The 8,415-nt window shown below is 39.0% G+C and overlaps 1 protein-coding gene across 7 annotated transcripts in view; it reads right to left on the reverse strand.

Annotated features, from left to right (window-relative positions):
- Positions 1-400: 400 nt before the first annotated feature.
- The window catches only part of APC (adenomatous polyposis coli), a 106,357-nt gene continuing 98,342 nt past the window's right edge, over positions 401-8,415 (reverse strand). For all 7 annotated transcript variants that reach the window (XM_015558460.1, XM_015558462.1, XM_015558461.1 and 4 more), the window contains one exon: positions 401-7,839. In XM_015558460.1, coding sequence (XP_015413946.1) covers positions 1,257-7,839 — 6,583 coding nt within the window. In that variant the 3' untranslated portion in view covers positions 401-1,256. The remainder of the gene's footprint in view (positions 7,840-8,415) is intronic.

The raw sequence follows: 8,415 nt of genomic DNA on the forward strand, positions 1-8,415 counted from the left end.
TCCAAGTCAGAACATAACTAGAAGAGACTACTTATACCTAAGAATAAACAATTTTTCAAATATAGAATTCTATTAAGAAAAAAATATTCTACGTGGGCCTATTATGTTCAATGCCTGGTCTGTACTAGGCAATTTACATTGGTATCAAATAAATTTGTTTTAAATCAACTCCATAAATATTAAACATTAGGAAGTGCTAATCACATAAAAGAAAAATAAATTCCAGGAATGGTTAAGTGCCAATGCATGGAATGGTTAAATGCCAACAGTCAGCTTCAATTGTTTTTATTACAGTAGGAGGAATTTTACTCTTAATGCATAGAATTTGAAGAAAAAAATTATATGAGGCCCTTTTGACAATTATTAATACAAATGTGAAATAAGACCCTTCAAACAAATACCAATTTCAGTAACAGTTTACATACAGCAATAATTTATTCTGAAATGTTCATTTAGTTTCTGTTGAGACACAATTCATGTCTCATTAATAAAAGAGCAGCCATCTCACCTCAAATACCAGAATATACAACAAGTTACAGCATAGCAAAAAGTCTACCTACTTTCAGATAAAATCTAGTTCAGGTAAAATAGTTTCATCCAATGTTTTACAATTAACACAGATTTTTTTTAGCACAAAAAATGTAAATTGTTACACTGTAGCTAGCTAATGCACGTCATGTGACCACAGAGCCGTTAATTGAACCATCAGTTTCATTCATGCAGTAAAGGAAAGCAGGCTGGGTAAACTTGCTAATCAGGAACCATATTACTGTGAATTTCACAGCCACATGATTAATTATGATGTTAGATGGACTCACAAAGACTAAAACAATGTTGGGTGGTTTTTTTTTTGCATAAATACCAATTTCTCCCTGATGTAAGTTTAGTCAGTTTATAATCTAGAAATGATTGGTAACAGCAATATATCATATCTTCTATCTGTAGTGTTCATTATTTTAAACAAGCAATAATTAAAGGACGATGGGATGGGATGCTACTTAAATACATGTAAAACATACTGTACAAATATACTTGGCTTTACCATTTTCTTCTTAACTATCAAGAGTGCCTCTCAAAATATGACCAGTGAAGACAAAGTATACTATCAAATATGGCTTCCAGAACAAAAACCCTCTAACAAGAATCAAACCTATTTACAAAATTTGTCAGTCTTTTAAAGTTTCATTTGAAACAAAATTTCTACATAGCAATTATAATTAACACATAATTTTCTTAGCTTAATTAATTCAGCTCTTTTAAACAGACGTCACAAGGTAAGACCCAGAATGGCGCTTAGGACTTTGAGTTCCACTGGATTCTGTGTTGTCAGTTTTTGAATCTCGTTTCTTTGAGTTATTCACTGGCGTTGGGATCTGAGATGGCCGGGCTGAAGTGCTATCTGCACTGCTTTTCCTAGGGCTTGGGTTGTAATTAAAAGGAGTCACTCTAGCAGCTACAGTCCCACTAGGTGAACTGTGTTTGCTTGAGCTGCTAGAACCAAATGGGGTACGCTCAGCTATAGAACTTTCATTAGTCTCTGCTGCAGGGACAGGATTACTTGGTCCCGGCTTTGCCTCAGTTCCTTTTTGGTCTGGGGCATTTACCTGAATAAAGGAATTCAGGCAGTTTTCCAAACCCATGGTGCGTATGGGACCACTGCCATTACCCACATTTGGTTTTCCCTGATTATCTTTTGAATCTTTAGCATTTGGATTTCCCTTTTCTGAAACACTGCTAATCACTGGGGGAGCGTTTCCTGTGGGAGATCGTCCGGATCGAGGGTTGTTAATGGGACAGTCCTCAATTCTCACCCAAACATCCTCTGTTTTAGAAACAGCAGGTGCCATTTGATAAATTAGTGTCTTGGATTCAGCACCATTTGCAGCACCTGAGGAAGCAATATGAGTAGTACAATTTGTGGGAGAAATTTCACTTTCTTTTATTTTTCTCCATGTTCCTTTTATAGATACTTGGTTTTCTTTAGTTTGTTTGGTTCCTGAAATACAGTTCACATGTTTTTCATCCTCACTTTTTGCTTTTTCACTGGATTCCGATGAAGCAGAAAGAATTGAAGATGAACTTCCAGTTCTTCTCCAAGTGCTTACTCGAGGAAGGGATGATGAATGTTTGCTGTGCTCACGTTTCCAGGTTCCTGACCTATTAATTGGAAGTCTGGAAGGACTTTCAGAATGGGAGCGTGCTATATCATGGCGCTTTGCAGGTCTCCCATCATTATATTCTACAGTGGGACTGAGATTAGGGGGAAGTTTTCGCCATCCACCAGACTGAACAGACGAATGTGTAGATAGAGACATATCAGGAAGGGAAGGACTTAAAACTGGAGTCTGTGCCTGGGACCTTGTGGGAGAATCTGGTCTAGAAGATGGAGAAAGAGATTCAAATGAAGCAGATTCCTCCAATTTTCTCCTTAGGGTTGGGCTTGGAGCTTCTTTGATGAAAGTTGACTGGCGTACTAATACAGGTCTCTCTGACCTATCAGATTCACTTCCACTTGATTTAGTTGAAGACATTCTAGAAAGTTCTACTTTTTTATTAGATCCATTGCTATTATTCATCTGATTCAGTCCTTTGGAGGCAGACTCACTTCTTGGGATACTACTGCCATTTTTGGATAAACCTGTTTGTTTTGTAAGGTTCTGTTGGCTCGTCTGTCTGCCTGGAGATGTGTACGACATTTTCCCAGAACCCGAGGACTTAGTTGAAGCAGTACTAGGGGATGATGTCCTTGGCAGTTGAGATAATTTGTTAGGAGGACTTATTCCATTTCTACCAGGAGAAATTGAGTTTCGCCCTGGAGACTGCATAGGTCTACTTAACGGTTGCTGGGCAGGTCTTGAAGGAGTGGAATCTCTAGATCCTGATCTAGAAGGCCCTTTATTTGACCCAGCCAGTTGGGATGTTTGCCTGGTAATAGGGCTTAATTCTGACTTAATTGATGGTTTGGCTCCTCTAGGAGAAGTGGTGGCTGTCTGACCTTCACTAGGGCTTTTGGAGGCTGGAGTCTTAAAGGGTGGGCCTTTTTTAGAAACTGGACTTGTACTTGATGAGCTATTTCGAACTCCTGGAATGTGAATCATTGTCCGACCTCGAGAGATTGAAGGCATATTTGCTTGAAGGGGCTGTTTCAACTGGCTTGAAATTTCTGAATTAGATCGAACTTTTCCAGTAAGCAAACTCTTATAAACTTTTTTCCCTCCTTTGATGCCTTTATTTTCAGATTCTACCTTTTTAGCTTCCAATGTACTTTTCTCGCCAGGTTTCAGAATTCGTGGGCCTTTATTACACGTAAAGGGTTTTTCCTCTTGATCAGGTGTAAGATGAAATGGTGACCCCAGAGAGATTCCTGATTTCAGTGAAAGGATTGAATCAGAATCAGAAGAAGCTTGTCTAGATAAACATGCAGCAGCAGCAGCTTGATGTAAACTACTTACTATGGAATTTGCACCTTCCTGAATGGCTTTCCAATCAAAATTTTCTGAGTCAGGGGATAAACCATGTTCTGAATCTGGTCTCTGTATATCTTTCAAATCAAGTGTCAAATCTTCTGCTAATATGCCACCCATATTTCTGGGACTATGCTTTTCATTATCACCTTTGAGCCTTGAAGGCTTCTTCTTTTTTGGCATTGCAGAACTTATACATTCCTGCAACAGGTCATCTTCAGAGTCAATACTGAGAGAACTGAGAGAACTGTTTCTTGAGAAACAAACAGGGGTATCTTCTACATGAAATGATTTAGGAGCATAACCTGATGCCTGGGGTTTACTTGGTTCTCCCTGTGAGGCAGGGGGCACTGTTTCTTTGATAGGTTCATTTTCTTTGTTGTTGTTGTTGTTTTCTTGATCAATGTCACTAAGAGAACTTAGAGAGGAATTTCGAGAAAAACAAACTGGAGTATTTTCAATAGCAAAATTCTGTAATTTTTCATCAGCTGCTGCTCCTCTGTCTGGTAAGTCTTTGGATGACTGGGGGAAAGTGGACTGCTTCTGCAGCATGGGCTTATTAGATTGTCCTCGATTTATTGGATGCTTTGTAACAGTTTGTGTCTTATTACCTGATTGTTGGCTTATGGTTAGTTCTGTCTGACTGTTAACTTTAGCTTCAGATTCCTTATTGTCTTTTCCTTTTCTTAATTCAGCCTTTTCCCTGGAAAGGTCAACATCATCATCATCAAAATCTAGAGAACTCAAAGAATCATTTCGTGAAAAACAGTATGGAGTTCCTTCAATAGGTGTGTAATGATGAGGTGAATCAAAAGTAAAGCTTCCTCTGACTCGATCTTCATTGTTTGGTAGCTTATCATTGAAGTCCTTGGAATTATTTTTCAGGTTCTGTTTCTTTGAATCTTTGTTGTCTGAAAAAGTTCTTTCAGCATTTAAATTATTTTTTGAATCTGTATTTTTTTTTACATGTGCCCTATATTCAGTATTCTGTGGCATAGGTTTTACTGGTGAAGTAGGTTTCTTCTTCTGACCATCTAATTGATTCTTGTTATTTCCAGATGAAGACATAGATGCTTGTTGGACCTGGTCCATTATCTTTTTCACACGGAAAGGCTTGTGACTTTTTCCTTTGGGCATGGCAGAATTAATGCATTCTGCAAGAATATCACCTTCTTCTGTTTTACTGTCATCCAGTTCAGGTATAGTTACAGATGAGGGTTTTCCTCTTTGAGCCTCATCCGTACTTCTGCCTTCTGTAGGAATGGTATCTCGTTTTTCAAATTCGCCTGTTTGTGCCCCTGCTCTAACCCCTTCTACAGCAGTTAACTCATTTGGAGGGGATTCTATTGTTAGATCACTTAGTGAAGTAGCTGTGGAAAAGTTTATAGGTGTCCCTTCTACACAATATACCCGTGGCATATCATCTCCTGGTGTAAAACTAACATGCTTTTGTGCTTGTATCCTGTTTTGTGATGGCAGAAGTTTGTACACAGGCAGTTGGCTTGGTTTTCTTGCAACAGGTGGAGGTAGTTTTGAAGCACTCTGGGCCGGCTTTTTGGCTTTGCGTGAAGATTTTGTTGGCATAGCAGAAATAATACATTCTTCTAGTATTTCAATATCGTCATCATCTGAATCATCTAATATGTCTTTTTCAGAGTCAGTAGGTTTTTCAGCTTCTTTTTCCAGGTTTTCATTGGATTCTTCAGGCTGCTCAGATTCTGTTTCATTCACATTGTCATTTTCCTGAACTGGAGGCATTATCCTTAATTCCACATCTTTCTGTATAAATGGCTCATCGAGGCTCAGAGCACTCAGGCTAGATGAACAAGAAAATCCATCTGGAGTACTTTCTGTGGCAAAATGTAGTAAAGTATCAGCATCTGGAAGAACCTGGACCCTCTGAACTGCAGCATTAACAGCAGCTTGCTTAGGTCCACTCTCTCTCTTTTCAGCATTAGATACTTTATTTTTAGGTACCTCTTGTTTAGCTTGCACTGTTTGAGGAAGAGGAGGAGGAGGAGGGGTTTTACTTCTGCTTGGTGGCATGGTTTGTCCAGGGCTATCTGGAAGGTCACTGGGGCTTATAATGCCACTTACCATTCCACTACAGGGTTCACTCTGAACAGAGCTAGCAATTGAACGACTCTCAAAACTATCTAGTGAACTGACAGATGTACATCTGCTAAACATGAGTGGAGTCTCCTGAACATAGTGCTCTGGTGGACTTTTAGGTGTCTGGGCACCACTCTTTGATGGGGATTTGGCCCCTGAAGAAAGTTCAACAGCTTTGTGCCTGGCTGATTCTGAAGATAAACCAGAAGCCGGGAGTCTGTTGTTTTTGGTTCTAATGTGCTGTGACACTGTTGGAACTTCATTCACAGAAACTTCAGTTGCTCTAGTTCCACTGTTTTCTTTTATTTCTGCTATCTGTAGTGTATTAGCAGAATCCGTTTCCTGTGTCCTCTGATCACATCCCATTTCATCTTCAGCTGATGACAAAGATGACAATGAACTGCACCTTGAAAAACATATTGGGGTGTCTTCTACACAGTAAGTCTGTATTGTCTCTTGGTTGATAGAGGGAACTTTACAAGAGGTGGCTTTTTGAGTCTGACCACTTCTGCTCTGTGCTGAACTGGGATGGAGCTGATTCTGCCTCTTGGCATTAGATGAAGGTGTGGATGTATTCTCACTGCTTGTAGAGATGTGTTCAGTTTTAGTGCTTTGTCCAGATGAACTCTTTGAGAATGAAAACGATGGTTTCTGTGAGGGAGGAATGTCTGTGGAATATTTTAAACTATAATCAATAGGCTGCTCCACATGTTTTTCTTCATTATATTTTATGCTATAATTTGTTGGTCTCTCTTCTTCTTCATGTTGCTCTTCCTCAGAGTAACGTTCACTATAGTTGGTTGGCTTATCATCTTCATAGTCATCTTCCTGACACAAAGATTGATTTACATTTTGATTAATTCCATGATTAGAACCTACTCGATTTGTTTCTGAAGCACTAGCTCCTCTTGACCTATATGGGGATACACATTCTTGCTGTCCAAAATGTGGTTGGAACTTGAGGTGTTTATCATCAGTGCTCTCAGTATATACGGGATAAGTTGTGCTTTGACTCCTTGATTGTCTCTGTTCACTGTGTTTCATTTCATCTTCTATTATATGTTTTGGTCTTGCCCATCTTTCATTTTGTGAAGGACTTTGCCTTCCAGAGTTCAACTGCTCATCCGAATACTTAAGACTATAATTTATTGGTGTATCTAGTTCTCCATCATTATCATCCATATGATTTGCACTATGTATTTTATGGGCGAGGTCAGCTGGATATTGACCGTAGCTGCAACACTTACTTTCATCATCTTCAGAATAGGATTCAATCGAAGGTTTCATTTGACCTCTTTTACCATAACCATCACTACTACTGACACTATTTAAACTATCATTTGAAGATCTCTTATATTCTAATTTGGCATAAGGTATAGGGCATGTCCTATTTGAATTTTCTGACTTAGTGAAGTTGTAAGTGTTTGAATGTGTGTGAGCAGTAGAGCTTCTTCTTAGTGCATTCCTCTCATCTGTCCCACAGTGCAATTCGGTGGTAGACCCAGAACTTCTGTCTTCCTGAGAAGTGTGAATAGCTGATACCTCTTCCATGACTTTAGCAATTTGGGCTGCAGTGGTGGAAATCTGCAAACTTCGTTTTGAAGAGGTTCCTGGATTTTCTGTTGCTGGGTGGTAGTTGCCTAGGGTAATTCCTCGTTCTCTCTCCAAACTTCTATCTTTTTCAGAACGAGAACTATCTAAACTTCCCCTTGATGAAGAGGAGCTGGGCAACACTGTTGTATTTAAATATGGTGAAAGGACAGTCATGTTTCCAGTATTAAAATTGTCTGACCTATTATCATCATGTCTATTGGTGTCAAAAACATAGTCACCATAAAGACTTTGCTTGTGTCTTTGCTTACTACGATGAGATGTCTTGGGACTTAAATTGTCAATATTGTCAAAAGTTTCTGATAAGTGCTGAGCATCTAATTCTGCTTCCAGAGCTTTTTGTTTCCTCACATGAAGAGATGGCAAGCTTGAACCAGGAGACATTATATTGGCATCCTTATACTTTGCGGGTCTATTTGCCATGAGATTCCTTAAAGCTGCAGCACTTCCCATAGCAATCATTTTGTGCTTTGAATGAATGAGGTTCTTGAGCATGCTGACTGCCCCCATGTCCCATAATGCCTCCTGGTCTTTAGGATTTCTTGCTGAGAGATTCCACAAGGTTCCACATGCATTACTGACTATTGTCAAACTGTGAGATTTTAAGTGTTGTAGTAAGGTTTGCAGGCAGTTGTTCTCTCTTAGGATTTGCCTGAAATAAAGACCACAAAATTAAGGTCAGAACCTGTTTGTAGTAACAACGAATAAAAGAATAAAAAACAAATTTAAATCTAAGTATAATTATTAAAACAGGCAAAATAAAATTGTACCAATTTATACTATAAATTCCAAGCATTCCACATCTCCTTTTGTTCTATCTTAGATCATTTAAGGTTTATTGTTTTAAAGTACTCATGTCAGGCTAAAAGAAGTACAATGTTCATTTTTAAAAAAACATGTATTTTTATTGATTTCAGAGAGGAAGGGAAAGGGAGAGAGATAGAAACATCCATGATAAGAGAGAACCATGGATTGGTTGCCTCCTGCACACCCCCTACTGGGGATTGAGCCCGTAACCCAGGCATGTGCCCTGACCGGGAATTGAACCTGTGACCTCCTGGTTCATAGGTTGATGCTCAACAACTGAGCCACACTGGCTGGCCGGGCAGTACAATGTTCATTTTAATCGATTTTGCATATTCTATTAAACTTTTTCTTAAACAGGTACATTTACTTTATTTACAGGGTGACAGAGTTTCTCAGTAAGGACTTGTAAGTGTATCCTGCT

Source organism: Myotis davidii, unplaced genomic scaffold (assembly GCF_000327345.1).
Source record: "Myotis davidii unplaced genomic scaffold, ASM32734v1 scaffold130, whole genome shotgun sequence".
NCBI lineage: Eukaryota > Metazoa > Chordata > Mammalia > Chiroptera > Vespertilionidae > Myotis > Myotis davidii.